The 15,843-nt window shown below is 38.2% G+C and overlaps 2 protein-coding genes across 2 annotated transcripts in view; both read right to left on the bottom strand.

The window, feature by feature from the left end:
* Window positions 1–52: 52 nt before the first annotated feature.
* ASB14 (ankyrin repeat and SOCS box containing 14) lies at window positions 53–7,141 on the bottom strand. The gene is made up of 10 exons (XM_030956810.1): window positions 7,014–7,141; window positions 6,432–6,486; window position 6,254; window positions 5,946–6,077; window positions 5,690–5,848; window positions 3,731–3,976; window positions 2,882–3,053; window positions 1,417–1,960; window positions 473–626; window positions 53–378 (listed from the first exon to the last, which is right to left on the bottom strand). The coding sequence occupies exons 1-10, from the start codon at window positions 7,139–7,141 to the stop codon at window positions 185–187; spliced, it is 1,785 nt and encodes a 594-aa protein (XP_030812670.1). The 3' UTR covers window positions 53–184.
* A 1,485-nt stretch (window positions 7,142–8,626) lies between these two features.
* Window positions 8,627–15,843, bottom strand: part of DNAH12 (dynein axonemal heavy chain 12) — a 58,165-nt gene continuing 50,948 nt past the window's right edge. Inside the window, exons 65-74 of the mRNA XM_030956935.1 lie at window positions 15,694–15,834; window positions 14,876–15,013; window positions 13,559–13,792; window positions 12,988–13,173; window positions 12,352–12,455; window positions 11,094–11,298; window positions 10,789–10,926; window positions 10,301–10,392; window positions 10,000–10,067; window positions 8,627–9,156 (exon numbers count right to left, since the gene is read on the bottom strand). Coding sequence (XP_030812795.1) covers window positions 8,966–9,156; window positions 10,000–10,067; window positions 10,301–10,392; window positions 10,789–10,926; window positions 11,094–11,298; window positions 12,352–12,455; window positions 12,988–13,173; window positions 13,559–13,792; window positions 14,876–15,013; window positions 15,694–15,834 — 1,497 coding nt within the window. The 3' untranslated portion in view covers window positions 8,627–8,965. The remainder of the gene's footprint in view (window positions 9,157–9,999; window positions 10,068–10,300; window positions 10,393–10,788; window positions 10,927–11,093; window positions 11,299–12,351; window positions 12,456–12,987; window positions 13,174–13,558; window positions 13,793–14,875; window positions 15,014–15,693; window positions 15,835–15,843) is intronic.

Below are 15,843 nucleotides of genomic sequence, written 5' to 3' on the forward strand. Positions count from 1 at the left end.
ATAGTCCAGGAGATCCTTAAAATGGGATCACCAATACTTACATTTTGGGGGTCTCACCATTTTCTTCAGGGGGTGAGGGGAGAGCACTGGCATTCCTTAATGTGCAGAGGAGAGAAAATCCCAAAAGCAAAAAGCACATCAGTCTTATCCACATTAAATTCCCTTCAAAGTACAGGACAAATACTTATGCACAGTTGAGGTTGTAGATCCCTGTGAAGTTTTCCTGTCCATAAAGATCATATTCCTTGTACAGGATGTAATCTTTCAAGCAGTTTGGCAGTGGAAGGAAGGTCATGAAGACAGGGCAGCGGAGACGCAGCCGGCCCATGCACGCCCGGATCTTCAGCCGGCAAAGGTGCTTCAGAGAGCGAGGATTTGCTAGAAAGGAGAAGCAAAATTAAAATGCTGCCAAGCAAAAAGGCCCCAGTGCCAAACCAGCTTGGTTTCATTAAAAACGTAAACAGATACTTACTTAAAATGAAATGGATGTCTGGCCAGAGTTCCTGTTCTTTGAGAACTGCTTCAAGCTTCCAGCAAATCTTAACATGATCAACGTAATCTAACATGACTCGCACGACTTTCCCAGACACGTGCTTCAGCCAGGACAAGGTTATCACTTCACAGAACTGACAGGAACAAAACATTTAGTAGGGTAATAATTGATACTGCAGTAAATTACTTCTTTCTCTGAGGACAAGAGCAATTACTTGAGCAGGGTTTTAGAGGTTGCCACAGCTTGCCTAAGCCTCACTAGTAGAATCTAAAAATTTGAGAGATGGTTATTTTGTACTAGATCCAAAAATAAACTTAAAAAGCTGTATATCTGGGGACTTGGTGCTTAAAAAGAAGTGCTACCACTCTTGACTGGAATTTAGACTTGTGTCCCAGGTGCTTAATAGGAGGATCCACCAGCCCAGTTCCTGCATCATCCCCTTATCTTTAGGTTAAAGAAGGGTTTATTAGATTCAAATGGACTTTACAAACTGTGAAACAATGACACTGTTGAGTGTCTCCAGGAAGCTCTTTAGGTTTGCTAATTTCTGCTCAGTGCTTATCCCACCACCTCCAGGGGTCCTTTCAACAGCCTTCCAGTCTTGGTGTTCTGGTATAGGACAATGTAGAGAGCCAACCTGCAAATCTCTGCTTTCACAACGTGGACAACACTGCCCTGGAGTGCCAGTTCCTTAATGATCATCAGCATATCATCAGCTATATTTTCACAATTCAAAATTACTGTTTACATCATTTGCTGTCATGAGCTAGGCTTCATAACACCTGGTTAATTTTAAAGCCTTGTCTATTCCTCTATGTTTAAGCTGTCTTCAAACCTTCTTTTTCTAACCGTGCATTAAGCCCCTTCCCATTTAGTTTTAGGAAGGTGGCAGGACCGCACCCGCAGCCGTGTGACACCCTTACCATGGTGTCTTTGATGACGGTGGAGGTCCAGCCGTCAGTCACGTACTGGGAGTGGTCCCCGCTGCCCCAGGGGCAGTCAAAGCAGCGATGCACGTCGTAGCCATAGTTCAGCAGCATCCTCAGCATCACCTCGTCCTTGAGGGCGTACTGCAGGGCTGAGGGGAAATGCGTGGTGTTCACGCGGCAGAAGTAGTTGACGTTGGCCCCATGGCGGAGCAGCAGATTCATTAACTCGTAGTTGCCCATTCTCAAGGCTATTTGGAGGCAGTTGATGGGATCTTGGTTTGTCAGGGCTCCAGCATTGAGCAGCAGCTGTGTGGAGCAGATATCCCCGTTGGAGACAGCGAAATACAGCGCTGATTTCCGATGGTCGTCGTAGCCTTTGCGAACTCTCTGAGCCAGCATAAAATTGGCATCAAAACCCGACTGCAGGAGAAACTCAAGGCACTGAGGATGTGCTCCTGCTGCTGCTGAGTGAACTGGACTTATCCCACTTTCTTTAATGGCAGAAAAATCAGTCACTGGAACTAAATATTTTAGAGCTCTGAAAAATTAAAACCAGAAGCATCTCAGAATCTTAAACATTTTGGTTCACCTAACTCATCTTTGATTTTCCTGTGTTGTTTGGCTTCAGAATTCATCATGACTGTTAGAATAGTCTTAATATACATGTACATGGCAAATCAGTACCATGGCATGCATTGACTTGAATTGCTAACACTGCAATTGTTAGCCAGCAATGGATACTGACTTTACATCTACTACGCATATAATATTATTACATTATACTATTATTCATGAACAACCCATTCCTTGCTGTAGGAATTAATGATTCCTTTTCAATAGAAATTTTTCCTGAACGTTGAAAGCATAGTGTTATTGCTTAACGTATAGGGATGAGGGAATTAATGGAATATGTATTATAACATGAATACATATAATATATAATGTTATATATACATCTAAGTTTAAATATAACAACTAATATACAGAAAATATTCATACAGAAATTAAGAATACTCAGGTGCTTGTTCCTCATTTGTTAGTTGTGATTTTGGCATAAATATCTTCCAGTAGTCTGAGTCTCTTTAAAATAGGGATAACCTTTACTCTCTATTTGTCTATTTACTATATTCACCATTCACATTTCTCTGATGGAGTGGAGATGAGACATTGACCCAGAGAGAGTGACAATGTTCCCAGAACCTCAGCATCAGACTGGACAGTGTTACTACTTGTGACAAATGGGGAAATTCCAGAGGGATTAAGATGTGAATCCTAAAATCATGAAGACTTTATCCTAACTGGTCTCTTACATTCAGACACAGAACAGACATATTTACACAGTCAAAAAGAATTCCTTGTACAAAGCTACAGATTTTCTGTCTGCTTTGAATAAGGTAAGATTAGTAAAATTAATATTTCTGGTGTCACTATTATTTGATTTTTAAGTATATTAACTCACAGAAAGTGTCCTCTATATGCAGCTCTGTGGATTGGCAAATGACCCGAGTGCTTTGGAACATTGGCATCAGCCCCATATTCTAGTAAAAGACTCACAGAATCTGGATTTCCTCCTCCTGCTGCTTCAAACAATATAGAAGCACAGTCCATTGCCTGTGAAAGAACATCTGCACCTGGGAAGAAGCAGCAAGGATCTTCACAGTAGTCACTGTAAATATTCATCTCCAACCCCCCAGTGATATGGCATTTTGAATTATATTCTCCACAAAACAGAACCACTGTGGGCATAAATCTTCATATTGGATCCTTGATTTTAGATCTGTTTACGTTTATCTAATCCTTAGAACAAGAACGTCCAAATTGCTTTGGACACAGTAAGAATTGTTCCCAGAACTGCACCACCAAAATATTTGATTCTTATTCATCAAAACAATTGATTTTGGTTTACAAACAATGCATTTCAATTCCTTTACTTTACAAAGAACAGGCAGGTGTAACTGTTAACATGAGAGGACCCAGTATCCAAGAGTTCATGCAATCCAGTTCCAATGCTGCTGAATCACCATGTAAAATTCCCCCCAATATCTTATCAAGTGTGCCCTAGGGTAACCTCTCTACGTGAGAAAATAATAGAGCATTTAAAAACCAACTATAAGTACTCACTAAAATATTAATATATTATTTTAATTTTATACAAATTGGTATTTATCAGGCCTTCACTACATCACAACAACCCTCACTGCAGATGACATTTAATTTTCTCTAGTAAGGTGAGCTACTTCTGCTGCTGTTTTTGAAGGCATATCTGAAGCCTTCTCCTCCTATAAGGTCCTATATAATAAAGTCTCACCTCTTTGCAGTAAAAGCTCCATAATTTCTGTGTGTCCCATCTGTGCAGCCAGTGCTAGAGGTGTGAGGCCATATCCACTGCGGGGGTCAGGGTCTGCTCCAGACTCCAGGAGAAGCTGTACCAGGTCCTTCCTGCCCAGCCTGGCTGCCTCATGCAGAGCAGTTCTCTCATGTACACAGCGCAGATTCACTCTGGCACCAGATCGCAGCAACAAGGAGGCAATGTCATAGGAATCAAGTTTAATTGCTGTAGGACAGCAAGCAAAGCATCAGACAGGATTGTTATTCAGTGCTATCTGTGCACCATAGCTGCTATTATGTGAGTGCTCACTGTTCCTGGCAATGCTATTTATGCAATGAGAAATGCCCCCCTACACTGAAAGGTTTAAGTCATCAACAAGTCTGTTCTTTGCTTCCAGGACAACACTAAGTATGCAAATGAATCATTTCGTGGTAATCTCTCTCTGTAGATTTTTTTCCTCTCTGTTGCATTTGGTACTGGAACAGAACACAGCTTTCCTTGCCACTAGGTGGAGACCACACTCAGGGCCCCGGTGCTCAGGAGCTGCCACCAGAGCTCTGTTAAATCTCCACGAGCAGTTGCTACAATATGAAACAAAGCTTGTAATGACTCTTTCGTATGCCTTCTGAGCTTAATGAGGCTGAAGTCTTAAATCAGGGAGGATCTTAAAAGAGAAATTTGCATTAGCTCCAGTGGATGGAATGATTAGGCAACACCCTTCCCTCCTTCTCCTTTGATCTTCCAGGCTGTGCAGGATAGTGAATATCCTTCAGCAGGACAGATTAGGCTGAGCAGCTTCATGTGCCACAGCTGCTTGAACACCAGTGACAGCATTCTGTGACAGAAACTGTGATGTCCCATTATCTGTGACCTACATGGCTGCTTTAGATAAATTCCATGCATCCCCTTCTTGGGGGATGGTGCATTTTAATGCTGTGCACTTCAAAAGTATCTAGGAGCTCAATACATTTTTTTAAGCAGATGGACCTGACTTAAAACTGCAGCCATTTTACAAGGATGGACTGAGGGTCCTACACATGACTGGTGGGCCTTTTTCTCCTCCTTTAACAACAGTTTTGAAAAATAAATCACCCTTCCAATACAAAAAAATGAATGGGATCATCCAAGAAACTTGAGTGCTCCTTTAGAATGTAGATAATGAGAAGACACTTTCCTGTTTTTGGGTAGGATTCAGTAAGAATGAAGGCATCATAGCCCAGACTGAAGGAAGGGAATGAACAAAGGGAATTAACAAAGAACGCTTTTGAAAACATTTTGGCAAAATAGAGTTCTTTAGAAATCATGAATTGCAGTTCTTGTGCATGATCAAATTAAAGTGGCATTCACACAAAGAATGTGGGTCTATACTAGGACTATAGTAGCTATGGGACCTTATTCCGAAATCACAAAATATTGAAGAGAAGTGAACTGAGAATGTCAGCCTGTCTTCTTCACTTGTCATCCTTGGACTAATGACAGCAATGTCTAAATAGGGACAAACACTGCTTTGCACCCCACATACTGTAGATAAATCAGGCTGGTTTGCTATAATTTTGGATAATTAAAACCAATTACCATAGGTTTTTTGAGAAAAAAAGGCTGATGCAATGAAGGAGATACCATATGGGCAGAGAATATGAATGTTCTATGCCTGCAGACATGAAGGGCAGTAATAGCATGAAGAAGCAGAAGGACTCACTACCTGGCACCACTGCAGAAATGATACCAAGGAAAGCAGAGGATGGCACTCTACACTTCATGAAGAAAGCTAATTATCATCTGAGAAAAACACAGGTTCAGACCTATTGAATGTTGAGATTTTTTTTTTCTCCTTAGAGCAAAATATTTTAGGCATTGAAGTCAAATATGTCACCTTAAAACCTAAAATGTATCCTCACCTCATTCCCTCACCTCTCCACCCCTAAAAACAGTATTCACCTATAACTAAAGGAGAATCTCCCTCTTCATTTTTAACATTGGGATTGCAGCCATTGAGCAGGAGAAAGTGGACATTGTCCACAAAACAATTTCTTACTGCCACCAAGAGAGGTGTTTCCCCTTTTAGAGTGGACTGTTCCCACGTAATGTCACGGGAGGCTGAAATACAGAAAAGCAGAACACATTTGAAGGTGGGATGATTTATCAAACTTTACTTTGTAAAACTTTTTGGTGGAAAACTAGGAGGACTTAGTACCTTTGAAAGTTATTTCAAGGATGTTCTTATTTAGCTGTGCTGCAGCTTCATGCACAGGAAGCCAGCCATGCTGATCTGCTTCTTCAAATGCAGAACTGTGCCTCACCAACTTCTTCAAGGCCTCCTCTTGGCCTGTGATATTTTAGCATAGATACATATCCCATTACACATCATAAGACAAAATTCAGGCAGCTAATACATTGAGTGCCATTTATCCCACCAGTGTATCTTGCTCATTAGAAATGAAAGGCTGTAAGTTTTCCTCTAATTTCAGGAGATGCAGCACTGGAATTTTTGGAAGAGGTGACCCTTGAACCCATCCCACTTCCATGATCCTATCTAATAAGCTAGCTTTTGGATGTCTTGCTTTTAGTTTCCTTACTTCTCCCAAGACTATATAAAGGAAAGCTGCACTTAAATCAGGTGATCATACCCCCAAAGTGTAGGCATTGCTCAGCCATTCCCAGGGGTGTATTTGTACTTAACTGTCCGAATTGCTGCAATGATCTGGCCGTGTTCCTTACTTGTGGTATACTGGAAACTGCATAAACAGAACAAGAATAAAATCAGAAGTAAAAATTCATGTGAAGCTAAGGATATAATTATACCTTACTTCAAATACTCTAATGTAGACAATATGTTAAGTTTTTCTAAGTTACATTGGTTTTGTGAGGGTTTAACACATTGAAACACTATTTTTTTTTGTCTTTTCCTGACACTGTAAATACTGAATTTTTCACACAAAGGCCAACAATTAAATGCTAAAATGAGGGGAAGCTCCCATACCAATCTACTTCTACATCACCTACTTTTCTTCTTCACAAAGCCTTATACTCATTAACATATTGATGTAAAACATCACCTGAAAGTTTCATATGTTTCATATTGTCCAAGAAACAGGTACTCTTTTTCAGGGAGAACTCAAAACTAGTGAGCTACCAGTGCTTTCCAGTATCCATGGGACAGGGTCAGCACAATACAACTTAGGGAGTTAAAGGAAAATAAGGCCTACTAAATGCTTACAGTAATGCCAAGAAAACACCCAAAATAGAAATAATAACTTATCACCTTTCAACCTCTGTTGCACTGCCACTTGTTTCAAACTTATGCCAATCTTGTAAGCTTTCCTGAATAGCTTGCTGGGTAGAGATTTCCTCATCAGAATCACCATCAACCATATACACAGAATTATTCATGGCAAATCAGCACCACATGGATCACTTCTGTAGGGAAACACTGTTTTTTAATTAGAAGCAGATGTTAAATCTTTAGGTTAGATCTGGAGTAACAGAAACAGCAAACACTGTGTCAGTATCAAGAGAAATGAAACACAGTTTAAAATAAATGACTACACTGTTATATGATTAAGCAGTCATGCTGTTCTTGGCAGATTCAAGATCTCAAGATATTCCATTAGGCTCAAACCTCTCATCTGTTTTACCTTATCAAAACTTCCACTTCTGTCTTTCAAAAAAGCTGGCCTGAAAAAACCAAAACAAAACAAAATGACAGGGCAAGGTAAAATAAAATTAATAAATAAAACTGAAAGCTAATAAATAATTTGTCAAAATGAATGAGTACAGGAAATTTAAGGAAGTTGTCAACATGCCAGCTACAAAGCTTGGAATCATTCTAGAAATATCTTAAAGCTGGGCAGAAGTAATTCATAGCAAATCTGCATAATTTAATTTGTTACCTGGTCCACTTAATGTGTGATTGCAAGGCCTTGCTCTGTAATTGCATATATAGCAAAAAAGAGAAATATATTAGCAACATATACAGTAAGATACTGTTAGTAATTGATTTTACTATGGTTGAATGAGTACATAGACTACTTTTTTTCCTAAAAGTACTACTAATTTTCCTATGCATTGAGAAAATATACTGGCTTTCCTCACCTTCTGAAAGAGGGAAAATCTCTGCCTTTGAAGAAAGTTGAAAGTGACATTTTCAGGATTGTAAACAATCTCTGCAGAGCCCATGTCCATTAATAGCTCACTATAAATACCCAGTCATAAGATACTCTGGGACTTTCTCCACGTTTCTTTCACACACGTCAGCTATGTTTAATAATCTGACCTGATAAGTGCTGCCAACAAAAGAAGGAATTAAAAGCCCATTTTCCTTGTAAAAATACTTTTGAGTTTTGGAATAACAATTTCAGACCTATAGCAGTAAGTATTACACTGTAAAAAGAAAAGTCTTTAGTGTTGTCCTAGGAGAGCAAACTAGAGGTGGTCCTAGGAGGTGGCTTAAGAGTGAGACAGCAGAAGAAAAAAAAAACTTGAAACAATAAAAGTAATCAAATAATCAAACAAAAACTCTGTGAAAATTATTACACGTTCCTGATTGCTTAATCATAATTCACATTAATATAAATAGAAAAGCAATTGAAAAATAGAATTTTTAAAGGGGAAAGCAGTTTCAGAAAGACAGACTTACAGTGGTTCAACACCCAATAAGCAGGGACACAGATGCCCAGTTGTAATAGTGATGGTAGGATGGAGTAAGACCTTTATGTACTCAGTTATTCCTACTGTATTTTTGGAGGGATCCATACACAGAACAGATGATGGCTGTATCTGAATGCAAGGTGGAAACAGTTCTTTGCTGGAGGAGATGTAGAAAGAATGCTTGAGTAATGTTTTTAAATTATTTTTAAAGAAAACAAAAGTGCAGAATCAAGTTTATTACCTATAATATTTCTCTCAGAAAGCACAGACTACTTTCATTTCCCATGAAAATATATTTTGTTATATGCAACTAATGCACAAAGAAGGTGTTAATTTTAATAATATCACCAAGGGCTAAAATCCTAGTTGTACAGCTGACAGATTGTAAAGACAGTCTACAATAATAATTATACACACTTAATACAAAAGCTTGAGGGTCAGAAAGTATTTGCATGCCCTCTCACAATACAAAAACCTCCAGATGGTTCTTTTCCACACTAAGTTCCATTTCCTCTGTAAGCCAGCAGAGAGAAGCAGGTGTGAAGCCTGAGTGTGAAGTGTCCCCAGTCAGTCATCCAGCTGGCACAGCAGGGCCACGCCTCTCTTGATCCAGTGCTGCACTGGCTGGTCCGTGTTGAGCCTCAGGGCAATGACAAAGTTTGTGGAGTGCCCCGTGGTGGACAGGACCCCTTTACGCTCACTTGTCTTGTAGAGTGGGCAAACGTAGGCATTGGTCTTCTTTATGTCTGATTTTACAGCTTCAAAAAAACCCCAAAAGAATGCATTACATTCAGCACATCTAATGGTAAAAACAATCTACATGCAAATGTTAAGTATTTACAGTAACATTTTTAAAGGTCAATAAAAATGCAAAATTGTTTTGTGAACAACAGAATAAAATTATCTGGCTTTTTCTTGTGTTTTCTTGTGTGGTTTGTTTTGTTCTTAAACCCAACTAATTTAGCTAAAATTTATTTGCAGGACTCAATGCCTTCCTGTGATTCTACCAGCTTTGTAATACTCAAAGACACATTAAAATCTGAATAGTTACCTAGCTAATACATAGCTTATACATGAGTTTTTCACAGCTCTACAAGAATTTCTATCTAATTGCCAGAGAAGCTAACTTCAATTCAAGTCATCTGAGACCCAAGCACAGAACTCCGCAAGAATTCTTTGTATGCCCAGATTTCTTGCATGGAACTTGCGCAAAGCATAAAATCATGAAGGTCTGAATAAATTAATCCACTCTCAAGAAAAGGCACAAGCAGAGAAAGTGGCAAATTTTAATACTGCCTATTTGCTAACACTTAGGTTGCAGCAGTTGCAGTAGTAAGTCCTGATTTTGTGCATAAATGCAAACGAGGATTTACTCCTCTCAATCAAAGAAAACAAGAATTGTGAAAATTATCTTACTAGTAGGAAAGACAGCTATCACAGAGCTAAAAATAACCTGAGCAAACCTTGCTAAATCACATAAGGTAAAACACAGTTTTCGTAAATCTGTGAAAAGTTCTCCTCAGTGATCTTCAGTAAAAAAAAGGAAACCACTGTTGCAATTTCTCATTGAATAGCTCACACATCAGAGAAATCATACTCACCTGGCTTTATCCAAATGATTGGCATGGCATCAAAGAGCACTTTGGGATACTGCTCAGTTAATATTCCCCTGGAGAGAGACAGCAACAAAGTCATTGTTTGTGGCTTGAAGGGTTTGGTGGGTGTTTTTTGGTTGTTACTTGCTTGTTTGTTTTTATTTACCCATTTTCATGCATGAAACAGTGCTTAATTTGGTGTGTTATTTCAATAATATGAAACGTATCACTTAAATTATTTAAACCAGTCTTGCTTGAGCACTGAAAAAAGCTTTCCAGAACCAGAGTGAAACATTTGGCTACTGACTTGGTCCTGTCCCAGCGAGCTCCATCTAAAAATAATCCATGGATGTAAACACCATCCTCTGGTGCAGTATCAGCAGTATCCCGAGGAATAACCTGCAGGGAATAAGTGTTACAAGTCATTAAAGTCTCACAGCTCTTTGCTTTTTGAGCTATTATGCCAGTTTTCTGATCAAACCAAACTGAGAATAATATATTAACCCCTTCTTTTCAATGCTACTTTTATATAAATCTGTAGAGACAGCAGACTTCTCTGGGTTTGTTAATTACCTTTCTTGTAGGTTACAAAATGAGGCTTTAATTACACAGAAAAATATACACGGTTTCCTTGAGTGGAGTTCTGCGTCCAGTGATAGAATTGCTTTTAATCACTTTGAGAATACCTCTTCCACAGAGGTTATTTAGCCTGCCAGTCCTGCCAGGATTTATTTACTACAGCTCACAACATCAGGACTCAGATTAATAAAATATTAATTTATAGTTTATCCATACCTCAAATTCATATCCTAGAAGGTCAATAGGAATCTTGTGCTTCCTGGCATAGTTTTGCATGGCTCCTGTTAGGAAAGCTTGAGTAAAATAGAATCCTGATAGCCAAAAAACAGCAGGCTTCCCTAATTCATACCAATCCTGGAGAGAGAAAAGCAATACATTGAACAACTAGAAAAAGAGGAATCCCATACTCTTTGACTATTTTCTACATAATTGTACTCAGAAAATCTAAACAAAGCCTATCACTCCTTATCACTCACAAATTATAGATTGAACAATTGGCAGCACTGCCACTTGTGCATTACCTGTAAAAACTTCAGCCTTGCTAGCAAATCAACAATATAGCTCCCTAATGGTTTTAGACTTGGGTATGAATGCTGTGCCCACTTCTCAGGAACTTTTCCAATAAGGAGACTGCCAGACAGAGCTTCCAGTTCAGCATCCATAACAACCAATCCTTTAATGGCTTTCTTCAGGTTAATTAGTGTAATGCGAATAGTTCGAATTAAACTAGAATTAAAAAACAAACAATTTTCACACATTCTGCATGATTTGTTAAACATGACTATGTCATTGGAAAAAAAGTAAAAGAAGTGGATTATGGAGGCATCTATAGAACTTTTATAGCTTTTAAATCTATATATCTAGATAGATATCTGCACAATAAACCATGTCTGTAAAGTCATGGATTTGGGCATTAGTGTAGATTTATTTAAGACTACAAACAGTAATTAATTCTTTTGTTATCTCTGATTTTTTTTTGTAAGAGGATAATTTTGGAACTCCAAATGTATCCATTATATTATAGATGAAGGAAAAAGGTTTTGATTGCAAAAGAAGAGGGTGTGCAACAAGGATAACTTGGAGACTTAAGGCCAGAGAGCACTTGGGAGAAAATTAAGCAGGAGACATGAAGTGAAAAATAGAAAAAAAGGAAGACAGAGAATATTCAGAAAGAAGGAATGGACAGGCAGGTGAAGATAAGAAAGAAAATTAGGAAACAAAGTCAAAAAAGAGATTGAGGACCCAAGGAGAAAAATATATTCAATTCTAGGTTTGTAGTCTTAGAAGAATAATTGTGAAAATTAGGCATAGGAAAAAAGCATCAGGAAAAGGGGGAAAAATTCATGAGAAAATTAAGAAACAAAAATATCTCCATTACAGAAAACATTTAATAAACTATAACTGAGCATGTAGACTTTCTAATTCTTTTACCTTACAGGTCAGAAATATGAGGAAAATAAAATAAAATTAAGGTAATGATGGTGAAAGAGAAAGTGAAGTTAAAAAAAAAAATCTATATATTGTTTGCATTCTCTTTTCCCAGTACCTCCTCATACTCTCTTCTTTTCTCTTTCAGTTAATTTTGCCTGACATCTATCCTACACTCTGACTCTCCACAAGGAGCAAGGGTGTTTGGACTGCAGGTATCACTGCAGGCAATTAGAAAAGAACAAAAAAAAATATTTCACACACCACAGGGCTTACAGAATATGATTTGCAAGAAATATTTTTCTGTGAATGGAATGATTTCTGGTAAATTTAATAAAACAATGTTCTTACTGGTTAAATCTTTCCATTTCTTGCACCAGCACAGTGTTCATACTTTCCTCATATCTCACTGGATATTTAGTTAGGCAACTTTCAATGTCAAAATCCTTTGGAAGCTGTAAATGACAACACATTTCGAAATCATTTAATATATCACTATGATTTTACATTAAGGTGTGCAAATGTGAAAATTTGCAGAGCAATAGAAACCACTAAACTTTCTGATTAGTATCTTAGCAATACAGGATTCAGTAGTTCAATCTAAATAAAAATTTGTGGGATTTTAATGTTCATTTTTTATAAAAACACCTAGAATTTTTAATATTAAGAAAATTTATTAATATATTTCTATTTATTAATTTTAAATTTGTTCATGTGAATGAATCAACTGTTCTTTCAAGTGCTCTTTGCTCTCTTTTCTCTCTTTCTACTGTCTTCTGCCTATTTAATAAAATTAATAAAATTTTTTTCCAACTGAAATATAGCTGTGGTCTGTTACAGCCACACAAGTTCTTACTTTCACATTGCACTAAGTTCCTTTCAGAATGCTTTTCTTTCAAGATGAAATCTACTTTACAGTGAAGATTCTAGTTAAGGAATTTCTGCTTTGTAAAAAGATATACTGAAGTAATTTATACAATACAATACCTTGCTGAGGATATCATCTGCAATTGCATAAAGAGTGCTGTCACCACCCCCAGAAGTTCCCTGAGAACCTCCTCCTTGTGTTAAAATGAGAGATTCAAAGAGGGTCTTAGTTTGCTGAAGATCTTTTGCAATATCCACATTTTCATGCAAGCCAAATACCTCTGGGTGCTGAGTAAAGGGAAGATTCTAGGCCAAAATAAAAAAAAAAGTCTGGGTGACATAAAGCAGGCGGAATCTCATCCAAGGTTTCTTTAAGAAGCCAAGTGAAAACTTCAGCTGCAAGTGAGTGAGGACCTTAGTAGCAGGTATTTGCAGACAGAATTACTGGTGATAGAGCCACCACTTCTCATGCAGAAAGTAATTTCCAAAGAATCGATGCTACACATGCCCCTATCTACTTAGTGATTCCCTCTCCAAAACATTTGAGATTATGGCAAGGATCATACAAGGATGCTGGCAAAAACCTGAGCACACAATTAGTTGTGCTGCAAAACTACCTCTTTAAGGCTTTCAGGATTGCTTTCTTAGCACATCATTGTAACAGTGCAAAATCTTGTTGCTACTTTTTTACCTTAATAAACTCGATGTACTCCTCATATGTGCCTTTGGGTGGCGCATAGTAGTTGCCACTGGGAGAAAAAGTGTACCGAGGATTCTCGATGATATCTGGGTTATAGAAATCATCCAGCATTGTCAGCAGCAAACGTCTGTCCCAGTCATCTGTCACTCGACCTCCATAGTTACACTCACCAGTCAGGTAAGAGACAGCTTCAAAGGGAACGTGGCTGTACTCATTGATGAATAACTGAAACAGAAATAAGAGTGTAGGGGGATAGAATATAAGAAAATAAAGATAGTGTAGAAAGAAATCTTACCCCTAAGGAGTTGCAGCTGGGCCAATTATCAAAGATTAGGAACAGGCCTGACTTTAACAGGCCACAGCTGTAAGCAGTGAGAAGAAGAGTGTTATAAAAGAGTGGGGTGGCTGGTTGAGAAGGGAACTGGAGTCAGTTGGCTGCTTTGTGAAGAAGAAAGAGTCAGTGCTTTGAGGAGTTGCCCACAAGAAACACCAAGAAGGTATGAAACTTTTGTGATGAGGAGACAACAGCATGGAACCCCTGCAATAAGATGACAATGTAAGAGCAGTTCTAGAGACTTGCAATATCTGCTAAACAACAGTGGGGCCCAACAGACTAAAAAGCTGGAAGTCATAGCATGTGTAAACTGCAGTTTATGGAGTTTTCTTCCTAGGTGCTGGAAACTCAAACTCTGAAATCTTCATTCTTCAATTATTTACAAGTGGATGATTTCTCAGTTCGGACGGACATTTTTCTGCACCAGAAATAAACATGTGTTTCACTTAATGTATCTTTTAATCTTCCTCCAATGTCATTCATTAACTTCTTGGTAACTTTTTCAAATCTTCAGCTTCAACTTCTATAATTCAGTTTTAATTCTCCTGACTTTAAGACAGAGTGTCTATAAAAGGTTCAAGGTCAAGTAGTGTTCACCATCTCATTCTGGGGAAGGAAAACAGTCTGAGGTTCTGTTAACTACCAGTATACATGTAAAAAAATGTCCTCCTACTAACCAACCTAATAGGTGACTCTCATTGCCACGGGCTACCTCAAGAACAATGAGCTCTCGTACATGACAAATTTAACTTTTATAATACTCACATAAATTCATTATATCCCATATGCCTGTAGAAATCTAAACTTTTTATGTCATTTAAAATTTTGAAAATACTTATGATTAACGTTCCTTGCCTTTACAGCTGAAGTCCTAAATATCTACGAACATTTGAGGTAACTTTAGTGTATTGCTCCTTGTGACTCCCAGCTGTGTTTTGCAAGATCAGAGTTCAGGAGGTAATCAGTGATTTTACCTGCAGCTGTCTGATACTGATTCTCAAGTCAGATTCATTAAATCCATAGGGTATATTCCAACCCAGGGGTCCAAACTTTCTTCTCTCCTGAACAAGAGCATGGAAGAAACAAACTCCAAAGAGTAGTTTCTCCCACACCTTTGAGAAAAGCAAAAGAAAAATGTATTATTAACTAGTCTGTAAGTTCACGGTAGTCTGTAACTTGTGTAGTGAGCACCCTTGGATTACCACTCTCCACCCAGGTGTAAATCCAGGCCACCACTAAGCACCTTGTGGTTTTTGCCCAGGGAACAAATGCACACACAGTGCCACATAAGCAAGCACATTTAGCCAGTTCCTCAAGTACCATGATATTCTTTAATGTATAGGACAACTGACTTCATAAGAATTCCAAAAGCACCAGATATTTATTTTCAAGGTTCATTAGATAAACAAAAAATACAAATGTATTTTCAAAGCAAGTCCTTAGGTGCTGTCACACCTATGCACATTGATAACTCATATCTCTGATGCCACTGTTTTTCACTTCCTTCACAGGTAATGATTAGCTAAGTTGTTCACCAGGTATCAATAATATATGTGGGCACTGCAGTATTTGGTCCCTGGTAGCAAGAAAAGGTCTCCTCAGTGCTTATCATCTCACTAACAACAGACATGCCTTTCTAATCAATGCTCAGAGTCCATGTACATTGTGTACTATGTGTGTGTAGCATGTAAGTGATTTAATAAAGCATAAAAAACCATTTAAAATATTGCTACATGAAATTGGATAACAAAACCCCGAAGTCCAAAATCGCCTCAAGAGATAGGCACATTACCAGCTCCTTTCCAGGGCATCCAGCAAAGAATTCAGGATCAGAAATAGGATCAGAAAGAAATGACTGAAGTAGGTTTAACCGGAGACCAGTAGGAGGCTCATTTGTCATCTTCACACCATTCTGCAGAATGGTTACTGGAAACTAGAAATA

Source organism: Camarhynchus parvulus, chromosome 12, assembly GCF_901933205.1.
Source record: "Camarhynchus parvulus chromosome 12, STF_HiC, whole genome shotgun sequence".
Classification (NCBI taxonomy): Eukaryota; Metazoa; Chordata; class Aves; order Passeriformes; family Thraupidae; genus Camarhynchus; species Camarhynchus parvulus.